We start from the raw sequence: 18366 nt of genomic DNA on the forward strand, positions 1-18366 counted from the left end.
GAAATCATTCAGGGGCAGACTAGTTTGAAATGAGTGCTGTGTAAAGGCCATTACTAAGCAACTATTTAAACAGCCTACAGATCTACTGGTCAGCTACATCTAACTTGTTCTGTACTTGATGAAATGATGGTGAAGGACAATGGAAAAGGGACCTGACATCTGAAAGTTTAAATAATTGGAAGGAACGTAATTTCCAGTTGACTATAAATATCAGCATTTTAACATTTTTACATTGTTATATGAATGTTCCTTATAAAGCATCTGTCCTTATTTCACAGAAAATCTTTTATCTCTGAGGAAACTGATAAGAGGTTTTTTTGCGGGGGCTTGGGGGAAGAGGTTAGCCCTTCTCCTTGAACTGTGTTTGTTTATTCCTAGTCTCCTTTCCCCCATTTGTTCTCTGTCACTGGCCTAAGAGACTGTCCCTCTGATGTCTGGTAACTGAGAGATAATTTGTCTCTACCCAGACTAAGTGAGACTAAAAGACAGTCTGAAAGCTTGGAGAATACAAATGGAATTCTTGTTCTGAACTCCCATGTACTCCCATCTAGATGGAATTCCTAATATCACTATCTTTGTGTCTCTACTCTTGGCTGGTAGATTCCTCCAGCCAAGAGTCTTCCAATCTCCTGCCTGAAGGGGAAGGTTTGGCTGCCAGCCTTCTGGGAAACAAATGAAAAGAGAGTACTAGGGAACTCTCCATCCATCACTTAGTAGGCAGTCACCCAACCCCGCCCCCACCCCTGCACCCCATTTTCTCTGTGTCTTGAGTCCAGAAACTTTCTCTCCTCTCTACAGAATATGTTTCCAGTGTCCAGCCAGGGTAGGAATGGGGTGTCCACCCAGTGGCACAGAGCATGAGAAGGGATCCAGAGAAACATTTCAGATAGGCCTTTTCATTTGTGTACTTTTCCTCCTCCAGAGATAATTCACACTCCCAGTTCTTGAGACTTGAGGATTCCATGGTACAAATCAGGTTGGCTTCCATTTTTCCACACCCAGTTAATAATTTAGTTTTTTTCTGGGTGCACTACGTCTATCATCACTTCTTCATCTGCTTTCTAGCTTCTAAAATATTACTGCTATTCTTTTTTTCCTCTTCATCATTATATGTTCATACTTAAAGACAATTTTCATTATTATAGTTTTGGTGGCATCTCAAGGAAACAAAAATGGGTCACCTTAACCTGAAAGCCACATAGCCACTTTAATAAGAGGACTTTCAATCTGCCAAAGCCTTCAGTAACTAAAGATGTGTTGGAACATTTAACCAGTTGCATATATTGTCTTATAAGAACCAAAAGGAAAAAAAAGGAATTGTATATTCTTTGGTTAAATTTAAGCTAGCAATAAAAAAATATAATCTGTTAGAAGGCTTATATTTTATAATTAATATTTTTCACCTATTAAGATAAATGATAAACTAATGGGATGATTTACATTCACAGCCAGATATACTCATCATATAGTTAAGAGTTACTTCAAACGCAAACAAAGTATTTTAGAGTAAACAAATAGACTGTAAAGGTTTATACTTACAGATCCCAAACTGTAAAGTAATGGGAAAATACCACCTCTTAACTATTTCCCAGGCCACAGAACAATTCCAATTTGACAGGGTTTTTCTCGACTGCCACTTCTTACCTTAATCAACATGCACTTTACTGCCCAGCCACTGTTTCTAAAACAATATTTAATACTATTCTCTGCTTCCTCTGTGTATAGCAAAAGCCTTTTCCTCTGTGTTAAATCTTTGATTACGTCTTTGACTATTTTTCCTTTTCTTGACACTTCCCACTTTTGATATGACAAGGATGTGGCTGCTCTCTCTTCTGGAAGGTAAACCTATCAATAATATGCTGTTGTGTGTAATCATGGTTTCATTTTAAAATTTTTGTCATATGTATCTATCACAGGTCAGGCCTTGTTTCAGGCATTAGAGATGAAACAAGGAGCACAACATTAAACCCCTGGTCTCGTATAGCTTGTATTCTAGTGGGGATGACAGACAATAAACAAACATGTTATATGGAGTTGGGTGTTAACAAAAACAGGCGTGGGGCATAGGGTGACAGAGTGGTGTAGGAATGTTTTAGTTATATAAGGTGATCATTTGAAGGCTTCCTTGAAAAGGCAACATTGGAACAGAGACATAAGGGAGAAGCTCTGTGAATACTTGGTGGCGGGAGTACTTATCCTAAAAAGAAAATAACAAGTACAAAGGCCCTGAGCAAAGAGCATACTTGGCCTGCTGAAGAAGCAGCAAAGAGACTGGTGGGTAGAAGCAGAACAAGATTGTTTCTCTTTCAATATTTACCATTGTGGCCACAGTTTACTCTTTGCAAGATTTTAATATAACTTTTCAGATTTGAATAGATTCAGAGTCAGAGGTGGGGCTGTTTTAGTCTACTGGAAAAGTGGGAATGTTACTGAATAAAGAAATAAGTTGCTGCAATAAGGACTTTAGCTGAATATAGACTTATAAACAATCTAAATTACAAATATACTGCCTAGTTTTCTGACAGAGAAGGTAGGACAGTGGGAAGATTTAAGAGGTAGATCAGGTTTTGAGTCCTGGTTCTATGCTTATTTGCTATAAATGACCCTGAGTCAGAGTTTTAGGTATTAATACATGTATACTCTTTTACTGTTTTATTCTAATTTTATAATGCAAAAATGGTATAATGGTTATGGGGAAAGAATAATGGTTGGGAGCCAAAAATTTTGAGTTAAACATCTTTGCTGCTGCTTATTAAATGTGAAGTCTAGACAAGTCATTTAGAAGCCTCAGTTTCTTTGTCTGTAAACATATCTACTTTATGACATTATAAAAATTAAATGACATAATGACTACGTATGTGAAAATCATCTGTATATTATAAAATGTCAAACTGACTTAATATACACGCATATTTTTAAACTACATATGGAACCTTCAAAATTGCATTTAACTCAACTTAAATTTTTTCATCTAAGTGCTTTCAAAATATATTTAATTTTACCTTTTGATTTATTTACTGTTTATTTGCACTTTATGCAATATCTATCCTTGGTAGTCAATTTCTTACTTTGGCCTATGATAAATTTTATAAAGTAATTTTTTTAATCTTTTAAATTACAAAGTAAAATTCAATGAACTAGTCAACTCGAAATCTTCAAAAAGAATCAAAACGCAGACTTTCACTTTATTTTTACTATATTTTTCACAGATGATTATTTTGCAATAGAAAATAGGGGCACATGGAGAAAATAACTTGAAAGGATAATTAACAATCATTTTATATACTTCAATAACTATTAATGACTTTTCAGTGGATTTATTTTTGCAGGGGCAGGGGGGACTATTTTTATCTTTTGATCCCTCACTGCTTAGCGAAATTATAGTATAGTAAACACAAATTCACAGCCACATATATATTATCAAATATTTGGTATATGCTTTGAAGACTGTACTAGAGACAGACTATTCTATTTCTTAATATCATATAGCTAGCCATTAGTTATAAGTGTCTATATGATGCTGGAGAGTAACTGGGAATTTAAGTCAAAAGAATAATAGCTGAAACCTTTAAAACATTCTCAGTAGTCTTCAAAAGTAATTTACATGAGATTTAACTGAATGGAACTTACTCCATGCCCTGTGCAGTCTGCCGTGCAATATCTATAAGTTTGATCATCTCGAATTTGGTCTCAATGATGTGGAGATGATGATATAAACTGGAGCCCTCACACCACTGGGTAACAATAGCCAGTTGTGGCTTTGTTGAATAACCCATGAAGAGGAGGATATTCACATGTCGTGTTTTCCTGTAAAAAGAAATATAACAGGAAATAGTAAATGCTGTTACACTTCAGCAAATGTTAAAAAACAAACAAAGCACAAAACCAGGGCCAAAGCAGTCTATTTGTCAATAAGATGCTGTCAGAAAAAGGTATTTTTTTAGCAAGGCAGCAGAAGGATAAATTTAGATGAGACTTTAGGAATTATCTAGTCTAACTTCCTAACTTTTTCATAAATGTCTTTTTTAGTGTACCTCATAGATAGGCAACTAGATATTATTTAAATACCTTTAATTATGGGACATTCATCACTGAGACTGTAGCCTGTTCCCACTACTCTTTTTTTTCTTTTTTTTGGCCGCATCATGCGGCATGTGGAATTCATGTTCCACAACTGGGGAATCTGAAGTTCCTTCACCACGGATGGAACCTGTGCCCCTGCAGTGGAAATGTGGAATCATAGCCACTGGACACCAGGGAAGTCCCCTCTTCTTTTCTTTCTTCCCTTTAAAGTAGTTGTAGTATTAGTAAAATTTTAGGCTAAGAAAAACATTTTCCTGCAACTTTCATCACTGGCTTCTCTGTTCTACTCTCTAGAATAAAACAGAGCAAGTTTATATCCTTTTGAACATAATAGCCTCCTATGGACCTATAGTCTCAGTTCTGTTGACAATTTTCTCCCCAAGTTATAGTTCCAGAATCCTCCACATCTAAGTTCTCCTTGCCTGGACATACTCTAGTTTGCTCATTTTCCTCAAGTTCCAGGTTTGATATAATCTCTAAGTGTGTTCTGATAACCTTAGAATTTTGAGAGCAGTATTCCCATACGAAGCAGTACCACTTTTCATGATCAGAACACTGTGATTCCATTAATTCACTCTAGGATTAATATTTTTATCAGCTGTACCATATAATATTGCATACCACTTAAAAGAAAACAGTCAAAGACAAAATATACTCAGAAAGACTTTGTTTTGTCCATTTTGAGTAAATCTGTGAAACTAACAGCAGCTGTAACTTCTCTGGAAAACATGATTCATTCAAGCTTACCTGAGTACTCCTACTTCATTTTTGAAGGCCTGTAACTGCTGAGGTGTGGGTGCTGTCACATTCAACATTTTCACTGCCACATCACCTAAAAGGTAATTGCCACTCCAAATGTCATTCCAATCTTTAAAATTTAAAAATATAAAAAACTCTAGGGTATTTTTCACAAGTTACCACAGCATTAAAACTATACCATTACAAAACTGCAAATAAATTATACCTTAACTACCTAAATGGCATTAATTTTCTAAAGATAAAAACTAAAAATGACACTAGTATTTTAAAATACCAATCCCTGTCCCCCCTCCCTCAAAAACAACCAGCCAATCTCATTTCCCCTTGGAAATTTAGTTTAACCAATTAAATACCCATGATATTTTCCTAGCTATTTAGCAAAACTAAATTAGATGCATTCACTAACTGAATGTTAAAACTGCAGATGACAGGCTGAATGGAACTTTGTGGAAAGAGAAAACTGCAAACTTCTTTTATCAGAGTATTTAACACTTCCTTCAAATCCATGGATCACTTATTGCTTTTACTTAGAAAAATTATTTAAAAAAACAACAACACATATATGAAACAGGTAGAATTCTTACACATTGCCAAAAGGTGTATAAATTGGTACAACCACCTGAAACACTGTTGTGTTAATATCCACTTCAGTTCAGTTCAGTCACTCAGTCGTGTCCGACTCTTTGCGACCCCAAGAATCGCAGTACCCCAGGCCTCCCTGTCCATCACTAACTCCTGGAGTTTACTCAAATTCATGTCCATCGAGTTGGTGATGCCATCCAGCCATCTCATCCTCTGTCGTCCCCTTCTCCTCCTGCCCCCAATACCTCCCAGCATCAGGGTCTTTTCCAATGAGTTAACTCTTCGCATCAGGTGGCCAAAGTATTGGAATTTCAGCTTTAGCATCAGTCCCTCCGATGAACACTCAGAACTGATCTCCTTTAGAATGGACTACTGGCCCCACAAGTCTTTCCTAGGTATATACCAACCACCATGGACACCTATGTTCACTAAATGACAGGTGCTAAGAATATTCATAGCAGCAGCATTTATAAAAGCCCCAAACTGGAAACTATTCAAATGCTGGTCACACAGTAAACAGTCATGCCTATAGTCACACGATGAACACTATATACAGAATGAATAACCTACAACTACATACAATAATATAGATGAATCTTATAAACAATATTGTGTAAAAAGAGCCAGACACAAAGGAGTACATACTGTATTACTACGTCTGTTCAGGTATGGATAGTGGCTACTCTTGGGGATGGGGGACATGAAAAGGACTTCTAGAGTTCTGGGAATGCTCTGTTTATTGACCAGATGTGTAAACTTTGCAAAATTTTAGCTACCTGTACATTAAAGTGCACTTATTTGCATGTATATTTCAATATAATTAAACTAACATTGATTTTTCCTGATTATCAAATGCTTATAGCAAAATAACTAACAAACTTAAAAAATTAAACATTTTAAAAGCCTAAGGAATAAAATAAAAATCTCCCATAATCATGTCATTCAAAAATGATCACTGTTAACCTACTCTTGTATACCCTGGTGTGTATACTCAGTCACTTTAGCCATGTCTGACTCTTTGCGACCCTACAGACTATAGTCTGCCAGGCTCTTCTGTCCTTGAGATTCTCCAAGAAAGAATACCAGAGTAGGTTGCCATGCCCTCCTCCAGGGGATCCTCCTGACCCAGAGATCGAACCCACATCTCTTGTATCTTTTGCATTGGCAGGGTGGATTCTTTATCACTAGTGCCACATGGGAAGACCTGCTGTATTCCTTACTAGGCTCTTAAAAGTATGCAGTATGAGCATTTATAAATATGTAGGTTTGACCCCTGAGTTGGGAAGATCCTCTGGAAAAGGAAATGGCAACCCACTCCAGTATTCTTGCCTGGAGAATCCCATGGACAAAGGAGCCTGGTGGGCTACAGTCTATGGGATTGCCAAGAGTCAGACACAACTGACTAACACACACACACACGAAAAAGACAACCTAAAAAAGATATATACTAAAATATTGATGGTCATTTAGAAAATTATGATATATATATATGTAGCATCATAGTATGGGATATTATACCTGCTGCTTTTAAAATATACCACAGAAACTTTTCCATATCAAAAAATATAGATCTACCATACCATTTTATTGTCTACATAATTATATATGGATGTTATCAGTATAATCCAATCTTCTTTTAATGGGCATTTTTCATTAATATTAAATCTCCAATGAATATACTTACACATCTGTTTGTTCCTGTTCTACAAATAAAATTATTGGCTCCATATACATATTGCCAAACTGCCCTCCAGAATATTCATAGCAATTTACTTTCCCACCAGCAGCATTACAATCACAACTCTAAACAATCAATTAAAATAATTATTGTCCATTTGATTATTTTTTAAAAGAAAGAAAAGTCACTTAAGAGGCAATGATGATTTCTATTTTTTGAATTTTTAATTCTTTCACAAGTAGTGAGACTGAACATTTTTTATATGTTTACTGGTCATTTCTTCCTTTGGTTAAGTTCTCTTTTTAAATGTTTACTTGTGGTTTATAATACAAATAAAATTACCAGCAGAAAGACTTATAAAAAAAATATCTTGGTGACTAGCTAATCCGGAGGATCATCATCTTTAAAAATTATTACTGAAGTATAATGAGAGGACTTCTCGTTGCTGCGAATCCAATTTTTATTTCCCATAATTTTTGTTAAAAACCTCTGGGGAACTCTTGCATCTGATCAGAACAGTTTAATGATACAAACAGTGAATACTCCCTTTGGTATTTTTAACAAAAGTTGTGACAAGATCACTGTATGACATACGTACCATGCCACTTTCCCTTGTAGACTGTCCCAAATGACCCTGATCCAATTCTTTGTCCCACTGTGATCTGTCCATCAGGAATCTCCCAATCATCACTTGAATCCCGTCTACCAAGCGTTTTCTTGATAAAAATAAGGCAAAAGTCAAGCCAAAGCAAACAAAAAAGGAAAACTTTATGTTTGACACTAAGTACACTCCTCTATTTCTGAAAGGGACATAAGAGAATAAGAACTTTGGGGAGAAACAAAACAAAACTATACTCGAGGAATAATAGGAAGATGATTCTTACAATACACAACTTAAGTTTAAGAACTAAGTCAATATTAGGATGGAAATAATTCAGTAAAAATAAAAATTATTTACTGGTTATGAGCAGAAATGTTATATTAAATTTCAGTATTAAAATTAATAAAATAAAGCAACTTAAAAAAAAAATCATTTGGAAGACTACTAGGGGCAAGATAAGCACTAAACATTTGTGACTAGCTTTGGCTCCAAAGGCCAAAAATTTGAGTTAAGGTACTAGGCAACTGTTGATAATCTAATTATTTTCTCCCAGTCAGTACTAAATTAAATTACTTCATACATCTTATCTGATCCAATCTCTCTCTCAAAAATGTTATCAACTCATACAAAACTCTGGTATACATACTAGTGCACTACTGCTAATGTGATTAGTTTTTAATAAATAGGTTACAGCATAAATTTAATTTTTCAATAGGAAAAAATGTCCTTTGGTAGATATTTGAATTTCAGACCAACTCTTTAAAACATATATGCCTAATGCTTCCTAAAATCCCAGCTTACTCTCTTTCCATAGTTCAGAAACAGAACACTATTCTAACTCTTCCCAAACTGCCTTTTACTGAATTATATTAGAGTTGAGAGCAAAAATCAACATTGTGGGAATATGCTTTAAGTAAAAAACTATCAGCTCTTAATGATTTCTAAGAAGAAAGCACTTCAGAGGAAAACTCTCACCATTCGATTCCTGTCTTCTGAGGATGAAGAGGACTTCCTTTCTCGCTGAGGTCCTGGAGATTTCTGCAATGCTTTCACATTAGAGAGTGAGCCAGGTAATGAGGCAGGGGGTGTGGCAGATAAACCTGTGGTTGATCCTAAGTTAGTGAAAGGAAAAATTTATCTATTAAAGGAGGATCAAGTATGTTAGCTTACTGGGGGCAGAGGGTGCAGGGAGATGTAGGCTTATTTTTAAAAAATGCAGTGCATGTTTTAATATTGACCATTAGGAAGGGACAGGCAAAAACAGGGCCTCATTTGGTGATTAACTATAAATTTAAAAACTACAGTTTCTTTTAGTTTTACAGTTTTAGCATTTTGGTCATTTTAATAACCTTTAAAATATATGATTATAGATATATACTTTGCTTACTCCTGCAGTGTCTAGGAGAAAATTTTTTCTTTGATCAAAAAAACTAAAAAGCAAAATCAATTTAAAAGCAAACATAAAAAATAAACTTTAATTATGTGACATTAACAGCTAATCAATAATAATAAAAAAAGATACAAATGCTCCAAATGGAAACATTTTCTAATAATGTCCTTAATATTGACATTATTTAACTCTTTCATATTAGCCACTAAAATTTAAAAAAATCCTACACTACATACTATATACTATTTAAGAGAGATACTGGTCACTGTCATTGGCTTCTGGAGCCTTATTTTGCTAAATAAAGTTTACCTGCACAACAAAGTTAATGCCAACAAAGCCAAGTAGGTTTCTCAAGACTTTCTGAAAAATCTCTGCCTATATAAAATGAGAACAAGGTAAGTGCAATGGCATCTCAGCCAAGTTACTACAAATGGAAATATTTTATCAGCAAAATGAGTCCAAGGGCTACACTCTGAAAATGGACTCAGCTGGAAGGGTTGCATACCTTTCTGATGGATACATTTTCTTCCAAGTGCTGACTGAGCAAAAATCCCAATTCATGTACAGAAAGCACCTGGTTCAGAGGGGTCAAGGGTAATGACTCCTGGTGGGGCCTGAGCATAGCTAAGCAGGACTGAGATGTCAGTTAATAATTGGACAAACAGAACAAAAAGACTTCCATTAAAAAAAAATTAGGTAACTATTCTCAAGTTAAAAAGTTACTCTCTCTGAAAGGACAAGGATCAAAATACTAATGGCAACATTTAAAATGTTAAAATTGTGTAGAAATTTCATCATTACTATACCACATATGTCATCATGTGGAATTTCCATGATCTCACATGCAATTTTCTAAAAGAAAATGACACCTGGAATATCTATTAACTAGAGTTATTAACTGGAATATCTATTAACTACAATCCATATTCTGCCTTCCACTGATAATATTTCAACATCATAAAGCCCTAACTGTTTACTCAGGCTTCACAATCCTGACCTACTCAGTGCTGTACCGCATCACTTACTTTAATTACACTACTCGGTTCTCTATAACTTCCAGCCCATTCCATGGATTCTCTAAGAAAGTTGGGCAGAAAGAGCAAAAATCTGAAAACCATCATTCATTTAGAATAAGTAACAGACACTAGCAAAAACCAGTAAATATAATTTTTTAAAAATATTTACAGCAAGACACTTGTCTAAATTTTGACTTAAATTTTTAAGAATTAGTTTAACCACTAATTAAAGAATGGTGAGATAAAATGGATGGGTGAAATTATACTGCTAAACTTTCCCCTCATATGAGAGCATAACTCAAAGTATCAATCTTAATTTTCTAAAGTATGCTAAAATACCTCAAATATATTATAGATCTTCTTTAAGTTCCCTAGTTTTGATATAAAATATACATGGCTTATGCTTTAAAAAAAAAAAAAGAACAAATATTACAAAAAGTCAAAGCCGAAAGTCTAATAAGAACTCATAATAGGGATTTCCATTTTTTAAAAACCAAAAAAATTGATATTAGCAACCAACAAGGTTATTGCTTAAATGGATTAAAGTAAAAGAAATTCAGCTTGAAGAAAACCCTCCCCACATTATTTACTGCCACCCCCTGAGTTTAAGATATTATCAAGACCAAAAAGTAGTATTAACAAAAAACAAGATGGAAATTTCAGCTCTCGCTTTTAAACATTTATGACAGACAGCATACAGAAAGCTTGTGGAAGTGAGTATGTGTGAGAAGCACATCCAGAGCACTCCAGCCAGGCCAAGCAGAGACTGAGTACTAAAAACTCTCACACTTACAAGCACACTGTGAGGGCGAGACACAAACAGTATCTGGTGTTTATATTTAATTTGCTTTGGGTGAAAACAAGAAAGAAGAGCCCAACTACCTCTGAACACTGGGCCAGGCTCAAAATCAAACACTATTTCACTGGGGACAGAATGGAGGAGGGGACTGGGAGTCCGGGATTGGTATTTCCGAAGACAGCGCATCAGCTGGTTCAAAGGGGCTGTTAGAAGAGAAAGAGAGGGGCAGGCAAACACAGGAAGACAGACACAGAAGAAATGAAAGAAGTCACGGGGAATAAATGAGTTGAAGCCTGCTTCACAAAATAATTCTGGATGTTTAAAAAACTGCTTATTTTAATAAAATTCCAATCATTCTTTTAAAAGTGATTCATATAAAGGATAAATGCTGTTTGATTTTTGGTACTAAGCAGGCAATTTTTATGACTAAGTTAACTGTGATGCTAACATGATGACCACATTTAAATGCCGGATGTACTGGGCAAAATTGTCAAAAGCCACAGCTATTAAGACATACGAAAGTCAAACTGGCAGCAACATTAATTGGTGGGTTCATGGAATAACAAACAGGAAAAAAAAAAACTTTTTAAACTATGTACTACATATAGTAAATACTAAGTCCAGACTACGTAACACAGGCTTATTATTTTGGTAGGTCCACAAGTATATAGAAACAAAAGATGGTTCATGCAACATTTGACATAAAGTATCTTTGCATCTGGGCTTAGATATTTTGAATATAAAGCAGGGTCACAGTGAAGAGACTGACTCTAAACAAAGTATGTGGACATTGCAGGGCTTCCTTATTAAACAGATAACAGTTGAAGAGGGAAGCATAAAGGACCACCTGGAAGAAAACGTCAAGACTGTTTCAAACATCTCTTACAAAAATCTTATGGGGGTAAACTCTTATTTTAAAAAGTATTTTCTAAAGTAATGTTTTTCTATGACCCCAATATTCACTGGGTGCCAGAGTAAACAGCTGATAAAATCTTTAAGAAATCTCAATTTGATCTCTCATTTGCTTATTTTATTTACTGGACTAGTAAGAGGGGAACTGGGCTTTTCTATTAGGGGTCCATGGTATAAAATTTATCTTCCAGGGCCTTCTAGAAGGCTGAAGGGAAGTAGTTGACAGTGTCTATCAAACTGACAAGCTGTAGCAGGTAATCCCAGGGATTCTCCCCAAGAATGATTTAAGGAAGTCAAGTTTTAACTGATTGTAAGCTCAGTCTTTAAGTATTAGTGGAGATAGTTAGGAATAAAATGGGTAAAATAATTTGATAAAAACATTTAAAAAATTGTAGATGTCACATTTAAGACTCCCCTTTTATGTCCTCTCTTTTTCTCTGTTTCTGGAGTTAAAATTTAAAATCAGTTAAAATTTTATTAGCGATAAATGATAATTACTAAATAAAAGCAAACAATTTTTTATTTTTCTCTACATATTTTTCTCTGTGTCTGTGTTTCACGAAAGAAGCAAATATAAGGGAGACAAGCAGCAAAGCAATTGCATTCTTCCCGGTTTTTGTTTTTTTAAAATTGAAATCACTACTTACCTCCATCACTACGAAACCCTTGGTCTCTAATCAAGTCCTACAAATAAATAGTAATGTATACTTAATCAAAGCATATGATAAAAAAGCAACAACATTTTATTTTCCACTAAGCATTAACAGAAAGGTGAATTCAAAATAATACCTATCTTATAAATTACTTCACAGAACAGAAAGAATATGGAATTAACTAGTTAACATGATAAAATAAAAATTTTGAAACACCTGCCAACCTAACCCTAGACTAAAGGGATTCCTAGTCCTGATCCAATGCTGAAATCCATTTCAGGCCATTCAAAACCAATGGCTGCATTAATGCTCAAAAACATTCTACTGGCACATATTAAGAGTCATAAAATGTTCATACCCTTTGATCCTATAATTCCACTTCTGGAAATTTTTCCTAAGGAAATAATTCATAAGAAAAAATGATATGCACAAAGATGTTCAGTGCAACATTATCCATTATACTAAAAAAACACCAGAAGCAATTATTTCCCTATTTTAGGCATACTGACATTTTCAGCATATTGACATATTGGTTAAGTAAATTATATTGTGTCAATTTAGAACCTATTATGCAGCTACTAAAACAGTTATGAAGTCTGAATCATGAAACATGTTTATAATTAAAAAAGGATACAAAATTAAGTGTACACTGATACAATCATAAAAAATATAAATGTTTAAGGACACACTAGAAGGGAAACATTTTTTTAGTTGTCTTTATTATTAAAATACAGCTTTTTACAACAATGTGAGGCAGGGCAGCGAGGGAGGAGTCCACTGGCAAAGCAGTACAATTTGGACACAATTTGGACTTTGACAGAACTTAGTTTATAACTGATGACTGAACTACCCAGCTACCCTAAATGTCTCTAAATATGCCCAAAGGCTTATAAGCTAAAACAAGAGAAGATTCTTAACAGATGCATTCTGCTATGTTCAATGTACTATAGAAAACCTTTAACATTTTATACAGAATAATCAACAAATATTTGCAAATAAGATGCTAAGTGTTAGTGGTTGTATGACTACCAATAAATATAAAATCATGGTGGTCTCACTAGCTTTGAGTTCTTGACAGCTTATCATCTAAGAAAGATATACAAACACAGAAATTTACATAAAAATAAGAGCGTAAGAAAACAACAAAAAAAGGTGCCAAAGTTGCTTAATTAATTGCCAAAGAAACGGTATATGTAAAAAGATTCTTGGTGCAACATAAGTTCAAAGGATAAAGAAATAACTATAGAACTTGGTCACTGGTGAAGCATTTGAAGAAGTTAATCTAAGAGCTGGAGTTTGAGCGGTAGATAGGATGCAGAAAAGCAGAGGAGGGATTCCCTGGTGGTCCAGGAATCTGACCTTTCACTGCTGAGAGCTGGGGTTTAAGCCCTCATCAGGAAAGTACGATCCCATAAGCTGAGCAGCGCTGCCAAAAAAAAAAAAAAAAAGGAAAGAAAGGCCTTCTAGACAACCTACTGCTAATGACCACCATAAGCTTGTATTTTCCAATCTTAAATATGTTCTTAAAGCTCTCTGACAATCTTTTTCTATGTGATCTAGGTTAAACAAGATCTTCTAGTATTCCAATACTGGCTATTTCAAACTTTCCCCCAATTTCCTATGATTCCTTTCCTAATTACTGCTCTTTCCCTTTTTAGCAGGATAGAGAAAACAGAAGCTATCAAAGAACATTCTGTTCTGTCTTTTTATCTACAAACATCTGCATAATAATATTAGCTATAATTTCTGAATTCTTTTTTTGTGCCAAGAATAATCATCACTACAAGGGGTAGACACTGTTAGCCCCAAGGTTAAGTCATGTGCCCATGGTCATTCTGCCTCTAAAGAGTTCAGAGGCAGCTATGTTCACCTTTAACTCCTTGTAGCCCCTGAGGAACATCACTTTCAAGCTCAAGGAATTTTTATTTACTACCTTAATTATTTCTCCTTTTGTTCTTTTGAACCTCTCTCTTTACTTGCTTCTTCCCCTCAAGTTACAAGATGCTCAAGGCTCTCACATGACTCTGCTTCAGTCTATGGCTTTCGTCATTCCTTTGTAGCCAAGCTTCTAAAATCTGGCACTGAACCCCACATCTTTACCAGCTTTTGCTCTCCTCCATTAGACCTCTAAAACAGCTCTCAATGACATCAAAATGACACTGTAATTGCCCAGCTCAATAGTTACATTGAATATATTCAATAGTTACATCTCATTTGAGTCCCAATGACAACTGCCATCAACTACTTCAGCATTCTTGAAGTCCCCATTTCTCCCTTCGGCTTCTTCAATACTACTTTCTCTTATTTGTTTGAAGCTAAATTTAGGAAGAGGAGCCTATAATGAAGACAGAGAAAGACAGTTTCTGCCTATATCTCAAATGTTAATGATCACTAGGGTTGCATTTCTACCCTCTTTTCAATTTATATAATCTTGGAGTAATATAATTTACATCCATGACTTTAACACAAATAGGCTAATTATTTATAAATGTGTACCTCTACTCAAAGTCTTTATTTCAACTGCTACTGGATTTCTAAACCAGTAAAGATCCACAGACATCTTCAAGTCAGTATGTCCAAAATAAAAGTTAACATTTTCATTCCTACAAACCCTGTTCTTCCCTAGGCATTTCTATCTTAATGAATCAAATAAATACTATGTATTCATCTAAGGCAGAGAATTCTAGGCATTGTCTTTTTTTATCTCTCATCTCCCACTTCTCTCCTCTACTACTAGATAGAACAGCGATTGACTATAAGAAGAATGGCCAGGTTTCACCCCATTTCTATCATTTATCACCTGTGTGATCTGGAATAAGTTTCTTGACATCTCTAAATCTAATTTTCTTAACAGTAAAAGAAGGAAAATAATAGTACTTAACTCACAAGTGTTTATGAGGATGGAATAAGAAAATTTATGTACTTGGTAAAGGACCTAGCACATAGTAAGCATGCCATTTACAGTATCAATCCTAACAATCGCGTCTATCAAACCTCTCACTAATTCAAAAGATTTTTCTCAAGTGAAGAGCTGACCACTTTCTTTCCCACTCAGTTTACTGGACCCTTCACTATCAACTACAGAGAACTCAGAATAATACATGTTATCTTCTCTACAATATCAAGTATTAATTACATCCCACATAAAGGTACTTCCATACTTCTGCACATACCATTTCCTTAAGAAATGTTCTTCCTTCTTAAAACCCCTAGCACTAGGTACTTAATAAATTCCTACTCCTTCATATTCATTGTTCATCTTCTAATCTGGCTTCAGTGTCTCTTCTCTGCTAAACTTGACTGTCTTTAATCAGGTAGAGTTCATCCTCTTCTATAAACTATTATTGTATATTTTTGTGTTTATTTATTTATATGTCTGATTCATCCATTAGACCGTGACCTCCCTGAGGGCAAAGACTGTATGCTAATTCATCTTAATTCCCTATTTTGATACAGTGCCTATCCCACAGTAAATATTAAATTTGGTTTACTGGAGTAATAAATGATAAATGACTGAAACTGAATGAAATGACTGAAACTGAATGAAATGCTAAAAGGTTTATATTTTATAATCAATGGGAAGTAAACAAAAGTTTTATAACAAAGGAACAGATGGTGATTGAAGTCTTACAATAAAGAATAAAATTCTATTTTGACAGTAGCAATAAAGAATGTAAATGGACAGAGAAATCAATGGCAGGAAATTTATATAGCAGATTAATGTCATAAGTAGTTCAAGTGAAGAAATATGTGCCCAAATGGTGGTAGAAAAAACAACTTTGAGATATATCAAAAGGAAAGGTGACATCTTATGACTATTTGCTTATGGGGAAGATGAAAAAGCAAGATATAAAAATGATGCTGCAAATGTTCAAGCCCAAGAGAACAGGGGAATCTTAGTAACACTAAGATATAAAGAGGAATAGTCTAAAAGAATGTTAGTTTTGAAAGTAAATACAAAGTTTACAACTTTGAACATGCTGACAATAGATCTAACCTAGAAAGATTTGATTTCATATTTCACAAAATCTCCTTATTCATTTATTTCCCTCTCCTACTCTTTTCCCTCTTTGTATGTGGGTCTAGCCAGATGGAAGAAGACCTTTTCAGCTGAGAAAAATTGGTATTAAGAAAAGGCTACTTTAAATAAATCCAAAAAAAATCAGTAAAAAAAAATTTCATAGCAAAAAGTAGGAAGAAGATCTGACTTGGGAATGTATCTTGAAAAATGAAATTAAGATTGATAAAAAGTTTATTTTCATTTACTTCAACAAAAATAGTTATAATGTCAATAATATGTTAATTCTTAGAATTAATACAGAGGGAATCAAGGTTTTGTTGGTTGTAATATCAAGCTTACTATAATATAAACTGAAACTCTCAATTTAATATTCATCTTTCACATCACAATCACTCATTTCTAAAAAAATTTTAAAGGATTTCATCAGTTCCCTCAATGCCTCCATCAGTCTTTTGATATTTAATTCATTTTCTTTAGAAAAGCCTGTTCTCTTGTCATCCTTTAGACACTTACTCTCTTTTACTGTTAACTGGACTAATTTAATTCTGCTGTATCCTTATTTCCCAATGGCTTTTCACTGTCTTCAATAAATCCTTAAAATCTTTTTTTTGTTGTCAGACTAGCAATCAGTCTGCTTTATTTTTTCATAGCAATGTTGGATAGTGATGAAAAAGGGCTGGAATGCAAGCTAGTATTAAATGGGGAGGGAGGAATCTGTGGGTGGAGACTTATTAGGGGAGTCTGTTAATTAGTGAATATTTTCCTGTTAGGATAATTTTGACTCCTTTACTCAACCTTATGAGGACTCACAGAAGGAATGCCTATATAATGAGAACATTAGGCTCATTAGAGAACAACAGGCTGTCCTCTAGCATACACATGACCCCTCAGTAATTTCAGTATCCTGCTTATCTGGGTAAACAATTTCAGATTTCTTTTTAAATATGATTACTTCTCAATGCAAACAAATTTGGTAGCTTTTCTGTTTTGTTGCTTATTACATTCAAAGATTAAGGATAACCCACACTTTTTATTCTAAAGTACAAATTATGGGAGAAATGATCCTGACCCCACCACAGCTCAAATGTCAAGGGCTCTTTATTCTCTTCAGGAATTTGGTTATCAGGATGATACAGTAGAATGAACCAGTCCTTTTGGAGTGATCCTGTGTATGTCATCTTTTTTTCTCAACTCTTCCTTCCCTTTTGTCTATATCTGGGACTGGCAAAATACAATGGGCTGGCTACCTGCTTTACTGAAGTTTATCAGAATAAAGCCTCATCTGTTTGCTTAAAATGTACTTATTATCTATGGTTGTTTTCACACTAGTGACAGAGTTCAACAGTTGTCTTTAGAGACTGCAAGATCCACAAGCCTAAAATATTTACCATCTGGCCCTTTAAGAGTTTGCTGACCCTTGGTCTATATTATGGGAAATAGACCTCTGCTTTGTCTTCTAAGTCTTATTAGTACAAATGTTTTTTGATGACCTCTTAAGTTAGGTCATCACCTAATAGTTCCTATTTTAGGGAACTTTATTGGGAATGGTTTTTGCTGTCCAGAAGTTAAGGTTAAATTGAAGAAGTGACACTAAGGTTCATAATGAACTTCCAGTATGTAACATAAACTAGAAAAGGAAAAAATTCAAGAGTGATCAGCCAGAAGTAACTAAAATAATTGATTTGTATAGAGATGGAGTACAAGAAGGTAAATGGTAGCTTTGCACGAGAAGTGCATAAAGTAATGATTAGTCCTTGAGGGTTATTTAACTCAAAGCTGAACTTTTAGAAATTTAGGTAAAGATTTCTCATTGAAATATGCAAGTATATTCTTATTTTTTCTATACCTTCAAATGGGTCAAGTGGATCTGTT

At 34.5% G+C, this 18366-nt stretch overlaps 1 protein-coding gene across 7 annotated transcripts in view; it reads right to left on the bottom strand.

The window, feature by feature from the left end:
• The window catches only part of BRAF (B-Raf proto-oncogene, serine/threonine kinase), a 157105-nt gene that overhangs the window by 37533 nt on the left and 101206 nt on the right, over positions 1-18366 (bottom strand). For 4 of the 7 annotated variants that reach the window (XM_068973430.1, XM_068973425.1, XM_068973426.1 and 1 more), the window contains 5 exons: positions 12468-12504; positions 8679-8815; positions 7701-7818; positions 4831-4915; positions 3631-3807 (listed from right to left, as the gene is read on the bottom strand). In XM_068973430.1, coding sequence (XP_068829531.1) covers positions 3631-3807; positions 4831-4915; positions 7701-7818; positions 8679-8815; positions 12468-12504 — 554 coding nt within the window. Of the gene's footprint in view, positions 1-3630; positions 3808-4830; positions 4916-7700; positions 7819-8678; positions 8816-10991; positions 11112-12467; positions 12505-18366 lie in introns of all 7 variants that reach the window. The other 3 variants (XM_068973424.1, XM_068973427.1, XM_068973428.1) reach the window with 3 other exon arrangements.

The sequence above is a fragment of the Capricornis sumatraensis genome, chromosome 5, assembly GCF_032405125.1.
Source record: "Capricornis sumatraensis isolate serow.1 chromosome 5, serow.2, whole genome shotgun sequence".
In the NCBI taxonomy this organism is placed as follows: Eukaryota; Metazoa; Chordata; class Mammalia; order Artiodactyla; family Bovidae; genus Capricornis; species Capricornis sumatraensis.